General features: G+C 31.9%; 3 protein-coding genes across 3 annotated transcripts; 1 reads left to right on the top strand and 2 right to left on the bottom strand.

The window, feature by feature from the left end:
- Positions 1–3,169: 3,169 nt before the first annotated feature.
- On the bottom strand, positions 3,170–3,549 carry LOC140433213 (protein NCBP2AS2 homolog). Its single transcript, XM_072521252.1, has one exon. It carries the CDS (start codon positions 3,547–3,549, stop codon positions 3,292–3,294), a length of 258 nt encoding a protein of 85 aa, XP_072377353.1. The 3' UTR covers positions 3,170–3,291.
- A 1-nt stretch (position 3,550) lies between these two features.
- Positions 3,551–4,166, bottom strand: MED9 (mediator complex subunit 9). The gene is made up of 3 exons (XM_072521250.1): positions 3,988–4,166; positions 3,748–3,856; positions 3,551–3,691 (listed from the first exon to the last, which is right to left on the bottom strand). The coding sequence occupies exons 1-3, from the start codon at positions 4,086–4,088 to the stop codon at positions 3,551–3,553; spliced, it is 351 nt and encodes a 116-aa protein (XP_072377351.1). The 5' UTR covers positions 4,089–4,166.
- Positions 4,167–5,200: 1,034 nt separating this feature from the next.
- Mrgn1 (Mahogunin ring finger 1) lies at positions 5,201–15,312 on the top strand. The gene is made up of 10 exons (XM_072522417.1): positions 5,201–5,403; positions 5,459–5,577; positions 5,663–5,919; positions 5,972–6,156; positions 6,477–6,628; positions 7,455–7,694; positions 8,537–8,697; positions 9,487–9,706; positions 10,480–10,660; positions 11,760–15,312. Exons 1-10 carry the CDS (start codon positions 5,313–5,315, stop codon positions 11,999–12,001), a joined length of 1,848 nt encoding a protein of 615 aa, XP_072378518.1. The 5' UTR covers positions 5,201–5,312; the 3' UTR covers positions 12,002–15,312.
- Positions 15,313–16,256: the final 944 nt, after the last annotated feature.

The following is a 16,256-nucleotide window of genomic DNA, read 5'->3' as shown; positions in this document are numbered from 1 at the left end:
TCTCATATTCAGGTTAGATGCCGACTTCGATTTCAGTAATTTTTGCTGCTGCTGGCATCATTGGGACTACTTATTTTCCCACCATATGCACCATTACTGAATTTTGGTTAAAAATATTGACTCACAATTTTAATCGCCACAGTTCTGAAGAAGGACGAGGAAGACTGATTAAACCACTCACCCATGAGATTACTAAACCATGATGTTATTCTTCGGCCCCTTTTCCACGTTATTCGTTCATCAGTCGTTAATTTTGCGGTTATTTGTGGTTAGTATTAGATTTAGGAATAGTTATAACACATATCTTTCATTCATCAGGGTAGAAATGATTCATCATACAATAGTCATATATTCTTCTTCTACGGCATTACAGCCCACATTGAGCCTTGGCCTCTTTTATTTTTTGCCTCCACTCTTGCTTGTCTGTGGCTGATCTTCTCCATACACGGACTCCTAAAAGGGCTCGTGCGTGGCTGTTTACTGTGTCTTCCCAGCGCTTTCTTGGCTTTCCAACCGGTCTCTTTCCCTGCATTCTAACATTCAGTGCTCTTTTTGGTAGCCTATCCTCTCCCTTTCTTATCAAATGTCCTGCCCATTGCAATCGTATTCTAATGAAGTCTGACAGTGGTGCTTCCTTATAAAGTTGATAAAGCTCGTTGTTGTATTGACCTCTGAAGATTCCGTTTTCCCTCATAGGTCCTCAGTACTTTTCTTTCGAATGTGTCGAGTTTGTTTTTGGATGTTTCTTTCAGGACCCATGCTTCACTCTCATAGCATGCTATTCATCGAATTAAGATTTTATAGATTCTCATCTTTGTATTTCGGTGGACATTTTTAGACCGAATTATATGGGAGAGGGCAAATAAGCTCTGTTTGTCTGCGTTATTCTCTTCCGTATTTCTCCATCTTCTGATCCGTCGACATATATTTCTACTCCCAGGTATGTAAACTTTCCAACCATTTTAATGCCATCTTCATGTATAATGTTTTGTGGGACTATATTTTTTCTTCTCGTCTGTATCAATATTTTTGTTTTTTCTCTGTTAATTTCCAGACCTAGCCTTTTTGTTTGCGTTTTTAACTCTGCATATGTTTCCTGTGCTCCTGTTGATGTTCTAGTCATAATATTAATATCATCGGCATAAGCGGCCAGTTTCCTCATCCAAATTAAATTTGCCTAACTGCATACTCCAGTGCCAGGTTAAACAAAGTTGGGGCCAGCCCATCTCACTGCGAAATTTTGAAAAAGTCTGTCCGGTGGTTTTGTATTCGTACACATGCCTGAGTTTCATCCATTGTGGCTTTAATGAGTCTAATTAGCTTGTGTGGTATTGCCAATATATTGTAGAGTTTGTTACTTTTGACTGAGTCATATGCTTGTTTGAAGTAATAGTCATATATGCTCCTTATGAATAACAGGATCTAGTTGCCTAAGGATTGTACGGTTGATGGAATCTTTTCCTGGAGCTGTGTTTTTTCCTTTATATAAAGCTTCGTCATATTCATCTTCCGTAATGAACTGAAAGGCATTTGGATTACAATTATTGTTATAAAAATTTCCAAACTATTTATCCATTTCATCTAAGGTATATCTATCAAAATTATTGTCCTCGCTAAATTTGTAGGTTTCTTGTAAGGTACTTTGCAAAATCATTCTCTTGCATCTTTTCTTCATCCGTATTATATGACTGACTATCATATACTCAGAAATTTGTTGTCTAAATGATTTATATTTGTAGTTTTTTATGCCATCCCAGTATGTTTTACCCTTCATGGAGTTTATATTCTTACATGCTGATGTTTTGTTTCTTCATAAACTACTGAATTCAAAAATTAATTGCAATGATCTACTGTCTCTAATTGACTTTAATGTTCCCTCTAGAGTTACTAGAACATCTCATAATTTTGCAATTAAATTTCATCGCTCTAACTTTGGTAGGCATTCTCCACTGAGTAGAATCATTCTAAATGGAAATAGAATAGACCTTGATTTGTTGCTGTGCGCTTCAGAAAATGTCTGTAGAATGTGTTTAAAAAAAAAATTTTGTAATTTTATGTGATTTATATTTGCTATGTGCTTTATATAATTTTAATATGTTTTTTTTTCTATATAGCTGCATCGCCAATACTTTTCATACAAATTTACTATAACTTTATAATTATTGTATCACTAGATAATTGTTGTAATACTTTGTGTATATATTAAATTGGGCGGTATCCCGTTAATAAATAAATAAATGCTAGGATCATTTATGTTGTTTACTAAATGAAAAACGGGATGTGGCACTCCGGGAGTGACGGAAGCACAGCTTTTTTATCATCTACGCATGGAGCGATGGTTTTTAATTCAATTTAATTTATTAAGAAACACGCATGGGACTGCGTTTACTACTCCACGGAGTGTGGGGTCGCACAATTTGGCGTTTCAGTCGCTTTTATTTTTTTCATACCTCTACATGAGCCACCAACTGATCAATGCATTCCATCCATAGCCCGTGATAAGAAAGCTATGCTTCCAAAAATTATCTGAAAGTTTTGAAATGCAAAAATGTATAAAACAAAGAGATAGTGAAGTCCATTATTATTTATAACAATAATGGACAGAATCAATACAAGGACAAAATAAAAAATGGATGAATAGAATAAACAAAATTGGACAGAAAAGAGGTAAGACAATTGAAGAAATGAGTACAGGCCAGAGAAACTGAATACAGAGAGATATAGGGATAAACAATCCAATGCTTCGGCATTTTGTCCCCAAAAATAAATACTTCAATATTTTGAATATTCTACTTGAGAATTCAGAGAACACAATAATTTATACCATGTTATATTTTATTTACATTCCCCTATAGCAAATGAAGTCAATAACCAATACCAATATTGCTCTGAAGATATTTTCTTTTGACATATTACTGCAATTTACTATTTTTGTTGGGAATACACCACAATTTTACTTTAAAACAAGTGTATTTGACATTTCAATTTCTGAAATGGAAATCAAAATGTCAAATAAACTTATTTTAAAGTAAAATTGTGGCTTATTCCCAACAAAAATAGTACATTGATCTAATAACAATATTTATAAATATTTTTCATTATCTTTTCATGCGGTATTATTGAAAATCTTTAATATCAGCTTTTGGGAGTTAAGAAAAATAAGTTGAGATAAGTTTAAAATTTTATTGGTACATAATTTTGTAAAAAAAAATAGCAATAAATGAATACATTTCTAAATAAATAAATTCAACAAGATTATTACTAAAAATTTAATTTAAGTAGGTTTTGAGACTATTTCATTTTCTTGCGAATGGTATCTTGAGCTTCCTTGATTCGATTTTGAAAATTGGCACTTACATCTCTCATAAGAGCTCTAAACTGTTCGGGGTTTAGTTTTTCATGGAGTCGTTGCTCTTCTATGAAGTTTTTGCCAGAAAACATTACTCTTACTACTAACTGTGCAGCTCTACGCATAGGGTATGATTCACTAAGTTTTTGAACCAAGTGTTCATTGTTAGCTAATAATCTGATTATGAAACGAAACACCATTTTATGACTTTTGTGTTTCAAATGGGTACATATAACGGTATTTCTGTAATAGTTCTTGTTTAAGTCTTAGTTGAGTTTTAAGTGCTTCAAGGTGATTTAACTGTTGGTCTTTACTGTAATCAATACCTGGAAGCATCCGTATCTTAAAAAAAAAACAAAGTCAATTTAAAGTGTAAACATTCAATTATTTTTTCTTACCTCAGCTCTGGCTTGATCTAGTCTTTTTTGTAGCTCTAAAACTTTTTGAGAGCAATCTTGTGAATCCCTTGTCTTTGCCGTATTATCGTGATGATTGTCTTTCTCAACACTACAAAAATTTTATCACATTTTAAATTGTCAAAAAATTGATTTATATAATAATCTAACCTTACCTTTGATAATGCAAGTTATTGATATTTATATTGTCAAATACATGTTTACATAATAAGTTAACCTTACCTTTTAATAATATCGTATATTATCGGTAAAATGTCTATATTAAGATCCTCTACACTTAATATCTTATTATTGTTTTCAATATTTTGCTCTTCTGTATCCATCTTTTAGCATTTTAGTATAAAATTTTATGTTTTGTAAGTTTTATATGTGATTTTAACCTATAAACAAATGTCAAAGTCAAATATTGTTCTTTCAGCTCAGGGCGACATCTATTCATCATCTGTTCCACCATGTTAACCATAGATTATAAAAATTCAAGAAGTAGAGATTGTAGAGAAATAATGTACAGAATGCAGATTCAAATCAAAATTGAAATTTTTGTTTTTTTACTTGTGTGGTATTCTGGTATAATACTCATTAAGAGATTGTTTGGGATATTTTTCACATTTGGTCCCAGTGAAGATAGCCTCAAATGAGAAATAGAAAATAGAACTTTGCGTTGGCAATGTTGCCATGTGCTTGTAATGTTACCATTACAATGTTATATCAAAGAATATAGACGCTTATTCGTCTATATTCTTTGGTTATATGCTTCAAATACAAAGAGAACGCTTTTAAAACGTACATTTTTATTATATTATTTTATGGATTCTGCAATTTTATAACTTATATAAAACATTGATGAATTAATATTTATTTCTTTTGATTTGATACTAATTGCATTTGATAGTTTAGCGGATAGATTTGGCAATAGATAGAGTCAGAACCCACAAACCACCAGTGGCACCAGTTGCCAGATTGCGACAGATGACTTTTAAACTTTATTATTATTTATGTTGGGATGGAGTATTCTGTGTTTATACCAGAGATCTAACATTTTACTATTTACTTTTAAAAACTGTTTTAAAACTTTTTATTTTTTCTTTTTTTGGAAATTCTAAATTATTACTTTATTTTATTTATTTACTATTATTAAATTTCAACACTGCCAAACACCAATATTTCGGCCAAACTCTGAATATTTATCACATTTAACTTCTATAATATTTTAATGATTTCGACTGTTTGAATGAATGTTTTTTCATAATTTGGACAAAATAGTCCCTGCAAGCTAAATTTTATACGTGTTTTGTGGTTTAAACATAGTATATACTGCTTAAAACAGAAATACATAATATATTTTTTAGCTTGATAGTTTATAATGTCGTGTTCTCTATATGTGCTTCGAGAAGTCGAGATGTCAAGTCAAAGAATGTTGACAATAGGTCGTCATGTCATTTACTTTGACACTTATTTGTCAAATCAAAATTTTAGTAAATATTTTGAAATATGTTATTTTAAATTAACAAAACTCAGTACCAGTACATTATTATCTTACTGTAAAAATGGGAGCTTTATTAACAACCAGACAACACGATGGTGTAGAAGAAATTGATATTTCTTCCAATCATGCCTACAAGTATCCACCCAGATCTGGTATGTTAACATTAGTATTTACCAATTCAATAAACTGATTAGGTATATTTTACAGGTAATTATTTCGGTAGTCATTTTATTATGGGAGGAGAAAGATTCGATACGCCACAACCTGAATCTTATCTTTTTGGAGAAAATTCTGATCTCAACTTTTTAGGAAGTAGACCAACTCCAGTAAGTATTACTCTGTTTTTTAATTTAATTTTCAGGGTCACCGGTAATTAGTTTGTTTAGCATATCACATGTAAATATTTTTTAGTTTCCATATCCTCCTCCTCAACCAAATGAACCTACAAAGACTTTAAAATGTCTTGTTAACATTAGAAAAGAGTCTCTAAGATTTGTTCGGACCAGTAATGATTATAGTAAATTAAATATTGATAAATGTGAATATAGAGATGTTGAATTGGGTACAAACACATCATTTAACATTGAATTTACTTTTGACTGTGATGTCAGATGTGCAATAACAGTATATTATTTCTGTACTGAAGATTTTACCCCAAATGGTGTGGCGTAAGTATAAATCGCCCAACATTGGTTATTGTTACTTCATTAATTTTTTTAGTTACATTCCAAAAGATCCTTCAATAACATCAGAGACTTTTCATTATAGCAGAGGTTCTAATCAACAATTTTGTCAACCAGCTCATGTATTTAATCCAGCTAAATATAACGAAGATGAACTGCTGTTTGATGTAGACAGAGAGATAATTCCAATTGCTATTCACTGTGTTACTGAAGAAGGGCCAGGTAAAAATTATAAATCTATGTATTAGATAAAAATGTAAAAAAATAAAACATAGTGTAATAGGTTACTGATTTAGAATTAGAGCTCTTGAGTTTGAATTCCTTGTTGACTGGAATATTGAGTTTGTGATATGAGATTGAACAATTATCTTAAAGTACATATTGGTTGGTATTAGATCATATAATGAATAGTAGGATAGGGAAAATCACTGATTGCAGTGACAGAACACACATGCCAACCCAATTTTATTTGGTATTTATTACCCAACCCAATATTTATTGTTTAGTTTTGTTGTTTTTTTTTAATGTCATTGTTTCAGCAGAAATGAGACAGAGTCATACTACCATTGCTACTGTAGAAAAAATCACTGATGGAACATATCTGCTGAAGGCTTTGAAGCAAAAACTATTTGTTGATGGTTTATGCTATTTGCTGCAGGAAATTTATGGAATTGAAAATAAAAATAATGAAAAAGTGAGTCAAAATCCTAAATTGCTTTTAGTATTAAAATTTATAACATTTATAGAGTATAATCATTATAGTGTATAATCATTAGATATAAATGATATTTAGTCAATATAAACCTGTACAACTGCTGACATACACCAAGAAAAACTGTTTTTGCTGATATGAAGAAAAACTTGACAATTTTAGGATATTTGGATGATGATTAATAAAACCTATTGACTTCAAATTCAATAGGGTTCTTTCTTATAGATTCTGGAAAGTTTTCTTCAGTGTTCTTGTAAAAACACACAAACAATGACACTAATTTATTAAGGACTTTTTGGGTTGTTAGATGTAATATATAGAATAAAATAGAAAAGCAGATAATAAGGAAATGGGGCAAGTCATTATGTCCTATATATTTTGATATATAAATCATAATATGTCATTTGTGCTAATGGTACTACAGAAGGCTAATTATATTTATAACAGTTACAAAAGCATAACCTAAATTTGTTGCAAAATTAGTTGAAATCAATGAAGTAAAAGTTATAGCTTTTAAAATTTCATTATTTGCAAGAAGACATTATTTTATTTATGGTTCCACAACCATGTTATGATGAACTTTCGTAGTGCAGATTTCAAAAGGATCTATTTCAGTGGTAATGTTAGTGAAAGACTGAGGAGCGTTTATCTATCCAAAGAGCAGATAACAGAACATTTAAGAGTAACAAACACATTGTGGACACGCCAGTGGATGAATGCAAACTAAATGATTCCTTTGAATCATTCCATAAGTTTTTGTATGATTCTACAAGACATCATTATCATTATAACTATATAATAATTTTAGGCTGGAGCTGATGATGAAACTGAAGACAATGGTTCAGAATGTGTCATATGTATGTGCGATGTCCGAGATACTTTGATCCTTCCTTGCCGCCACCTCTGTTTGTGTAATTCTTGTGCTGATTCCTTGAGATATCAGGCAAATAATTGCCCCATATGCAGAGCACCCTTCAGAGCTTTGCTGCAGATAAGAGCGTTGCAGAAATGTTCTAATTCGAACCTAGCTGCTATTAGCCCACCAGACGTAAGTAGTTAATAAATTAATTTTCATCATTATTACTAGATTTTGATGTTTTAGTGAAAATATTTAAGTGGCTTTCAAAGAAATGTATGGCGAATGTTATTGTAGGTATTAGATTTGTTTTTGTTTGATTTGTTTCAAATGCACTGCTAGCATACTAACCGAAAAATTGTTGTGAGTCTTCTATATAAGAATGGAGATGTTTCTCATCTCGTCTATTGCAGGTCTTATGGACCATATAAGAGAAAAAATTTGATACATTTACAATAGGTTATCAAATAACCGAGATATTAATATTTCTGTTGGTATATTATTTGAAACTGGTCAAAAAATCATAAGAAAAAGAGGTTTTAAAATTTAATACATTTATCTCTTTCCCTGTTAATATTTTACTTCGCACAATATTATGTAATTAGAAAAACACAGCCAAAATTTACAACTGGCTTTGCTACGCGGTGATCTAAGGTATTGCTAGCTTTTGTTGATGATGCTAGGTAATAGAATTGCACAATAACGAAGGATATAAAGTTTTCAACCTCTTTAAAAACTGGACCAAGGAAGTTGTGTTAAGGTCGATGAAGAAAAAATCAAGTATATGCTGGTTACGAAACACTCATAAAACATACTAAAATCTCAAGAACAGGCACTATTTGGAGACGCAAACACAGTACACTATATCTTGGAAAATGTTATAAGATAGGTTGAATAATGAAAGACCCCTCAATAAATCATTTGCTATACCAAACTGACAAGAGTGGAGGAAATTAGTAATTTTGACTATTGAATGGCTTGTACACTAATCATATAGAAAATTATTTTTTATATTTACAATTTATTAACTCTAGGGCAGTTGCGACAATATCCCTCCCGGTTATGAAGCTGTGTCCCTTATAGAGGCGTTGAACGGTCCTTGCGCGCCTCGTCAACCACCCTCAGCTGCTATGCCCGATTTAGTTGAAACACCAGAAAACGAACATGCCATACAAGCCGCCCAAATTTTAAACAGGTAACTTTTTTTTTTCTATTCTAAATATATTCTAAGGTTCGTTTGATAATTATTTTCACGTGTAAGACAATATTCTCGAATTCTTTTTTATATTACGCCTCTTTTTCTGCTTACAGAACCTAATATCATGAAATTAAGATGCTGGTATGTCCACAATAAAATATATTAAAAAAAAAGAAAGCAATATGATGAATTAGGCTTGAAATTTAGAGTTTTAACAATATAAAAGTGGCAGCGGGGTTATTTATAACTATTTTTTGTATTATTTAAATTTTAAATTCTTTTTGATGCCTTGAAATTATATTTTTTTAAAAATACATACATTAGAACCGCTAACCATTACCACATAATAATAAACAATCAGAATGCCCACTCTGCTTGAAAAAATATGAATCAGCCATGTTTTAAACGGAACCAGTGCTGTTCAGTGACATTTTATCTGGTGTGCATAGAAAAATTAACCCGGTTTAATTTATTTACGGCAACTGTAGACATAATATGCACTATTTTATTCATACTTTTAGTTGAAGAATAGATTAAATTATTTCAAATGTACTAAATTATTAATCTCTAAAAATTTAAATTACAGTTCTGTCGTAGCTTGTCACAAATTTCTCAATTCGAATTTATGTTTCCGTTTAAAATATGGCGATCGCCAAACTGACAAACTTCAAAGGCGGCATCTGAGAGTGGGCATTCTGATTGTTATTTATTTTGTGCCATTACCTTAGTGTTGGATGATATAACCATTACCTTGGTATGTATATTTTTATTATTCGCATTTCCTAGGCAATGTGATCGTAGTACACCGACGAAAAAACGAGGAGGCAGTTTAGACTCTCCGCCTAGTCCAGATTACACACGAGAGGTGAGCATGGTAGCTACAAGGAGAATAGAGGAAGAGGATAAAAACAAAGATGGAAAGTTGCCGTTGTTGGAAAAGGAGGTGGATAGGAGAAGAAAGAGAGATGATGTAAGACTGGTTAACGAGAAAGCCGAAAAAGATGTAGTAAGTAACTTTTTTTAATTTAAATTTTTGAATATTTATTATATACTTTCTAATTAAACAAATTGGTCCTTCGAGCCGGAACCATGTACAGTAGTGCAATATTTTGAGAATTTCACTTTAATTTTTAATAATAAAAAACTATAAAACAAAGTAAATTAACTTGTAAATTGAATTAATAAAATGTTTATATCAATACTGTATTTAATGTGGTTCTTAATATCTGCTGCTGGCAAAATTGTAATAGTCGGTCCCCTTTCTCATTGCGATACTTTCTATATTCTCACTATATAGTCTAGAATATACTTTTTATAGTTCGCTACGCTACTGATCTCCATTCTAACGGCGATGTTTTGACATAACCAAATGTTCGAAGAAGCTACCTGTCTAGTCTAAATGATTTCACACTGTTCCAATCATGCTATGCGAACGATAAAGCAGGTGTTCGAAATTACCAAGCAACGGCACTCTGGCGTCACTATGGGGCCTAGAAACTTGTTGCACGAGTCGACGATCCGCTGAGAGACTTTCATGGAATTCCAGAATAACGGGACAAACTTATATAAGGGAAATTAAATTGTAGAGAGTTAGTCTAATAAATATATTTGTAGCGTGATGTAAATAAAATGTTATAAAGTAATCGTGCTTTAAGTGTAAGTGTTAAAAGACTGTAAATAAAACATCACAATAAATTCTTCAATGTGGATGTTTTTCCTTTTAATTTATGTAAGCCTTGTATATAGATTTTTATATTTGACATCCTATTTTATTTCCAGAATGTAGACGAAGATAGCGAAACTGAAAAATTATCTCCACTTTTACAAAAAATCGACAGATCTAACAAGAATAACGGTAATAATTTAGCACTGAATATGGAAGATGTAGTAGATGCGATCGATGATGCTGATACTGACCAAGAAGAGGCTCGTAATACTACTGACAAAACTAAGACCTACGGTAAGGTTTACGTATTATAACAAAACTTTTCTTTTATTTTGCTGTACATGTGGTTTTTAATTTATTTTGGCTATATCAATGAAAACTGACACTTTTTAATGATTTTGGTATAAGATAGTATCAGATTACGCGTTAAAAATGAGTTTTTGTTGAATGTATATTGTGGCAGATTGTTGTTTTGTTCGTATTTACCATCTTGTGTCAAATTTTACCTCGACTATTTAAAAGTCCCTGTTTTCTATTCCAAAATATACGAACTTTATTTGCGGATATACTATCCAGCTCTTCAGTTTCAGCTTATACAGGGTGTTTCAAAAAAATATAACACCGTCTCTAGGTTAGGTAAAAAACTGAAAAATAATTGGGGTTTGCTTGGTAAAAAAAATGTGTAACATCATCCGTTTTCAAAATAAAAGGCGTTGAAGAAAAACAATGTTACACATTTTTTATGATTTTGTCGAAACTACTGTCAACATTGTAATGGAATTTTATACGAATATATTTTAGAAGCTGATACATCCCATGCATTTATTTTTATATCTGACTCTCATAGAGGGCGCTAGTTACAAGATTCGTACCAAGTATTATTCAACGTAACTGTTTTAAGGGTATAACTATTAATTAAATCTCCAAGTGAACTGAAATATCATACAATTCCACACCAAAAAAGACGGTGTTAGCTTTTTTTAAGACACCTTGTATCTTTATTTACAGGTATTTTTTGTTAATCGTTCATGTAGATCCCACGAGCAGCTAAAAAATGATGAACCACTACGACAGAGCTCTGCATGCAGTAGTAATGCATTCTTATAATTGGAGGTTATCTCCTGAGATTGGCTTTCAATGGACCTGATAAGATATATGAGCGGTAGTAGTTACGACACTCCATTGGGCGGTCATTAACTTGTCATATCGAGCTTATCGCAAAAGACCGGAACAGAAAAAACGTATTCAACTACAACTAGGTCTCACCTATATCTATATACTTGGAAAAGTCCACTTTATATGTGAATGGCTCTCGTGAAAAGCTCTCGTTTTCATAATAAGAACATTATTTTTCGAAATTCATAATTTTTGTAATTTACTTACATGTTTATAGGGGAACGAGGCGATGAATCTGATTATTACACCCCAGACGAACCAACGCCGTCTTCAGCGCCCTTGTACGAAGGGACTAACACCAGTTCCGTGGAAAGTACTCCTCAACGCCTACCGGGGACTCCTATGTCGCATGCAAGTATGCGCAGCAGCGGTGACAGTTATACAAGCGGTTCCAGCACGCGCCATCTATTAGCAATAGCCAGTACTGGGCTAATTCAGGATAAACCGGTCAATGTTTAAGGATTTACGCGGTTTTTCGTTTTATTTTTAAGATTATGCTTAGTCTGATTAAGGTTAAGGAAGATTTTAACCTCATCCGTCCCTTTCTTCAATTTATCTGCATGGTTTGTGTATCTATGTTGCTTAAAGCCTCTTTATAATTTTGATAGTAGTAATTTTATTAGTTGTATTGATTGCCAGAAACGACATGCTTCTAAACGAAATGACGTATACTATTTCAAAAAGCGTTTTTAGTTTAAAAACACGCTTGATATGCATTTAAACTTGAATTATTTGATTTGCTGCTATGTTAGCCACTATACTGTATTAATATGTATTTTAAGAATTGTTTTAGTCATTTTGAATATTTTATCGCTCCAATAGTCATGTTACGAGGTCTGTCCCAAAATTAATTGATCCTCATGAGTATAATTCGTATAATAAGTATGATCCGCATGAACCTAAGCAGTAATCGCAATTCGGTTTGGCAACACGCACCCGTCGGTGGTTTAAGTACACCTAAGTGGTTCTGTGATTTATTTTCTGTAGTAGATGTCAGTGCTCTATCTCAAAATATACTGCTCAGTGAATTTTGCGAAGAACTGTTCGATGAATGGGTTGACGCATTACGGAATGCAGAAATAAGTCGCTGCTCTCCCTAAAATGGGTCCGTCTGTTCTCACTGCAATCGTTTTCGAACGCAAACTTAAATTTGTTTGTTGATTACCTTATTTAAAACAACATGGGCGCTCAGGTAGAAGTTTTCCTTACAAAAACATTTATTTCCGGATCATAACCCTCAACCCATAACTTCTCACTGGTAATGATCTTTTTGAACATATTTTTACCATTAGCAAGCATTTCCAAGCTATCTAACGTGATTTCTAAGCGAATCTCTCTCTGCTTAGCCGTGAGCAATAAATTTGGCATACAAGCGAGTCATTTCCAAATGCTACAAAAAATTTTTTCGCAATTCCAAGCGCCTTCCAGTTCCAAAATCCCAATTTCGAATTAAAAACCCTTTCGGAACAAGCTCTTTATACATGTTTTTAAGTATAGTGGTTACTATTCAATAAATTTTATTCGAATACTCATTTGTGATACAGTGAAATTATATATCTTATTATAGAATTATATGTATTTTAGGTTTAAGTGTGGAAAAGGTTTAATTGTAAGGATTATTTAATTTAATTTTCGTGATTATCATAACATTACTTTTCGTAGTGATCTACAATATTTAATGAGAATTGTTTTATATAAACATAGAAATATCATAGAATTTGTTTTTCGGTTTGTCAGGTTTTATTGCTATATAGCAGCTGCACATAAATGCCCAATAAAGTATTTCTTATGGAACGACATTGGTATTCGGCATGTGGGGGAATCACAATCATCGATATATCTTGATGAATTTAATTCAATAAGTCACCTGAAGCTAAAACGAGAGCCACATAACATTTTTGGAGAAGATGGAATTGGATTTGTTGACTAAAATTTGTTGGAATACTATGTTTGTTTGAACAAAATAAACAAGTAAAAATAAAATAAATAAGTTTTCTCTGTCCTCTGGCTAAATGACAGTAGGCCATGCCAAAAAAAGTTTGATCCTATAAAATTCCACTGTCCTAATTAAATCCTGGTCTGTTTTGTACGATAAAAACATAAATATGTAATAAAAGATCACTATTACTATGTCAATAAACTTGAGAAATACTTACCTTTCAAGCCAGAAAAGTTAACAAAAATTACAAATGATTAGAAAAATCACAAACGCACTTGGAGAAGGCAAAAAGGATGGTTTAATACATTGCATGCTCTGACGTTACTTAAGTGTATTGAAGCCTCAGACTTTAAACGCCGAAACGTAGATGGATGTTAGTATGTAGCTGGAACTACAAACTAAAGGAAACTTCCAAGAACACCAATCAGTTTTTGTGGCGAGATTGGTTGTCGATAAGAGTTCCAGCAAGATATGAAAGTGAAAAAAATCATAAAACAAACAGAAAATTATTTGGACGCCATTTTGTTTTTATTCAGTACGTACAAGGAAACGAATTTCGAATGCCCTATGTCCGAACTTCTCGATCGACGATGTGAAATAATTCGAAGTCGTAGAGTAAATGATTTATTGGTAGCTTCAAAATAAATACACTTATGATATAAATGATTTAACTTACTTTATTGAGGCTAATATTCTATAATAGGCTAATTGATAGGCTAATAAATAAAACCAGAAATCATCAAAAAGGCCATTGTCTTGTACATAGTAACTTGTACCTTTGTACATAGATGCTTACACAAATATAAATCGAGCTATGAAATTATTGCAACAGAATTTACCAATTAATCGAATTCTACCGGAAGGTAACAACCTCGTAACTAAAGTATAGATATTTAGAACCATTAAAATAAGTAAAAAATTACATATATATATATATATATATATATATATATATACATATATATATATATATATATATATATATATATATATATATATATATATATATATATATATATATATATATATATATATATATATATATATATATATAGGAAATTAAGATTAATGTGAGACTACAAATTAAGGGTTTAATTTGTGATTGAACAATAAGGAAATATAAAAGGAACGAGATAAATATAACTAGTTCTAAGCTCGATGGAAATGCTTGCCTGCATATTAGCATACGTAACTCTTCTTTTTCTACTTCCATGACCGTTAGATGGTTGGATATCATATTGGCTACCATATTCGTTATCGTGACATTATTGACAACGGCACTAAACAGTGATGTACTCTATTTTCCGTAACATTGTCTTAGATTTTTCAGCCATGATGTTCTTCTTCTACCAAGCCCACGTTTACCTTGGATCTTTTCCTGAATGATCAGAGGTAAAAGTGACCTAAGTATTCCAGCTTGCGTCTCTTTATTATATTGATAGGTTTGGTTCAGGCGTCTAAGAACCTGCTCATTTCTAACTCTTTCGACTTAGCTTATTGTTGGTAGTCGTCTGTATACCCACATCTCAGCGGCTTCCAAGCGCTTAAGCATAGCCTCACTTAGACTCCAGACTTCCACTTCATACAGTAGCACTGGAAAGATACAGCAATATACCATTGGAAACCGAAGATCAATTCTAATTCTTTAAGTTTTATGTATTCAGTTTTGCAATTTAATATTATTATATCATTCTGTTTTTTAATATATTTGCTATGCTAATCACGAAAAATAACTATATCTTTAAGAGTAATATTATGTACATAATTATATTTGTGTTAATTGTAAGTTTTGAGTGTAATTGATCTTTTAATAAATATTGATTATTGTTTTTGTACATTTTTTATTAACATTTATGTCATAAAGCATGGTTGTAGGAGCCGAGTGATTCCTGGAATAAGCAATCACATCTTACCACTCAACAGTTTCGGGTGTTTTCAACGTACGTTTAGCGTTTATTTCATTCCATTATTATTATTGATTCATTCCGTATTAACTCCATTATTAGCAGATATATTTATGGAGGATTTCTAACAAAACATTGGCCCCATGGACCAGAAGCATTAAATAAATTCTTGATGGACAAGATCAACAATAAAGAAAAATCAAACAAATTCACCATGGAAAAAGAAAACAATTCACTTCCTTTTCTGGATGTGCTAATGACAAAAGAGGATATAGGATATGTAACCAAAGAATTTACAAAACCAACCCACACCAACAGAGATTTAAATTACCACTCAAATCACAACTTAAACATCAACAAGGAATTTTCAAATCATTATATGATAGAGCACAAAACATCTGCTCTAATGAAAAGGCTTTTCAGAAAGAAAAATAACTACCCATTGTAATTTATAAACAAAGAATTCCACAAGACAGAAAAAACACCATAAGTAATCCAGAAACACTCACAAGAAGGGACTCGAGGACGACAACAATATGATATGAAAAGGGCTTATCAGAAAAATGAAAAAGTTTAGGAAATAAGTACACATTAAAAACAACCAATACACTCAGATCTATCCTCTCTAAAACCAAACCTAACACACAAGAGAGAGATTAAAGAACATCAATCTATAAAATACCGTATGTGGGAGAAACCGCAAGACCACTAAGTGACAGGATAAACGAGCATGAATCCTACAACAAAAAGAGGGATTTCGACAAACCACAAATATGCAAACATGCCTGCGACAATGAACACAGAGTATAATGGAAAGATGCGTCAATAATCATGAAAAAAACAGCCCTGATCGTACTCAATGAAGAAAAAT

The sequence above is a fragment of the Diabrotica undecimpunctata genome, chromosome 2 (assembly GCF_040954645.1).
Source record: "Diabrotica undecimpunctata isolate CICGRU chromosome 2, icDiaUnde3, whole genome shotgun sequence".
Taxonomy (NCBI): Eukaryota; Metazoa; Arthropoda; class Insecta; order Coleoptera; family Chrysomelidae; genus Diabrotica; species Diabrotica undecimpunctata.
This window is presented reverse-complemented; position numbering and strand designations above follow the sequence as displayed.

Excerpts from the sequence above, each read along its gene's own strand:
- LOC140433213 (XM_072521252.1), bottom strand. The coding sequence starts at position 3,549 with ATGGTGTTTCGTTTCATAATCAGATTATTAGCTAACAATGAACACTTG.
- Mrgn1 (XM_072522417.1), top strand. The coding sequence starts at position 5,313 with ATGGGAGCTTTATTAACAACCAGACAACACGATGGTGTAGAAGAAATT. Across the intron at positions 5,404-5,458 it reads CAAGTATCCACCCAGATCTG|GTAATTATTTCGGTAGTCAT; the intron begins GTATGTTAACAT and ends TATATTTTACAG. Across the intron at positions 8,698-9,486 it reads GCCGCCCAAATTTTAAACAG|GCAATGTGATCGTAGTACAC; the intron begins GTAACTTTTTTT and ends CGCATTTCCTAG.
- MED9 (XM_072521250.1), bottom strand. The coding sequence starts at position 4,088 with ATGGATACAGAAGAGCAAAATATTGAAAACAATAATAAGATATTAAGT. Across the intron at positions 3,857-3,987 it reads ATATACGATATTATTAAAAG|TGTTGAGAAAGACAATCATC; the intron begins GTAAGGTTAACT and ends AAATTTTTGTAG. Across the intron at positions 3,692-3,747 it reads TAGATCAAGCCAGAGCTGAG|ATACGGATGCTTCCAGGTAT; the intron begins GTAAGAAAAAAT and ends TTTTTTTTTAAG.